The sequence below is a fragment of the Montipora capricornis genome, chromosome 11, assembly GCF_036669925.1.
Source record: "Montipora capricornis isolate CH-2021 chromosome 11, ASM3666992v2, whole genome shotgun sequence".
In the NCBI taxonomy this organism is placed as follows: Eukaryota; Metazoa; Cnidaria; class Anthozoa; order Scleractinia; family Acroporidae; genus Montipora; species Montipora capricornis.
In genome coordinates, this window is record NC_090893.1 from 39,315,926 (window position 1) to 39,316,460 (window position 535).

A 535-nucleotide genomic window follows, 5' to 3' on the forward strand; every position below is an offset into this window, starting at 1 on the left:
AACATACGTGTCCTATTTACATTTTTGCAGTGGGCTCGGACATCAGCATACTAAGGGCGCCGATGGCAGCCGCTATCAGTCCATTTATGAGCCCACTGAACCCTCCCAACCCATGATGAGTGATGATGTAAGTGAGTGATGAAGATAGGCCACAACACCGGGAACCACGTCCCCTACTCTTTTCGAATAGTGTGTGGGTTCTTTAACGTCCCACAGTGTTATATGTGAACAAGGTTTGTGAGACGGGACCTCCGGTTTATTGTCCTTATCCGAGAAGACTTGAAAGTCTAATCATTTGCAGATGTCATTACAATATAGCACTTTCTCCTCAGTTATTTAAAGACCCTGAGTGTTGGTCCGGCCGGAGTTGAACTCACGACCTCCCGCGTGACAGCCCGGTGCTTAACCAACTGAGCCACCGGTGCGCGGTGCACTTCAGGCAAGTATATTTGGTACTCTCGAAGCAAGAGGAACACATATGTTCGGATCTTCCCGCCATTTTGTTCGAAATGATCAAAACAAGTTGTGTGCGCAT

General features: G+C 47.9%; 1 protein-coding gene across 1 annotated transcript in view; it reads right to left on the reverse strand.

Moving 5' to 3' along the window:
- The window catches only part of LOC138024743 (uncharacterized), a 2,888-nt gene extending 2,353 nt beyond the window's left edge, over positions 1-535 (reverse strand). The window contains exon 1 of the mRNA XM_068871944.1: positions 427-535. Within this exon, the coding sequence (XP_068728045.1) occupies positions 427-535 (109 nt within the window). The remainder of the gene's footprint in view (positions 1-426) is intronic.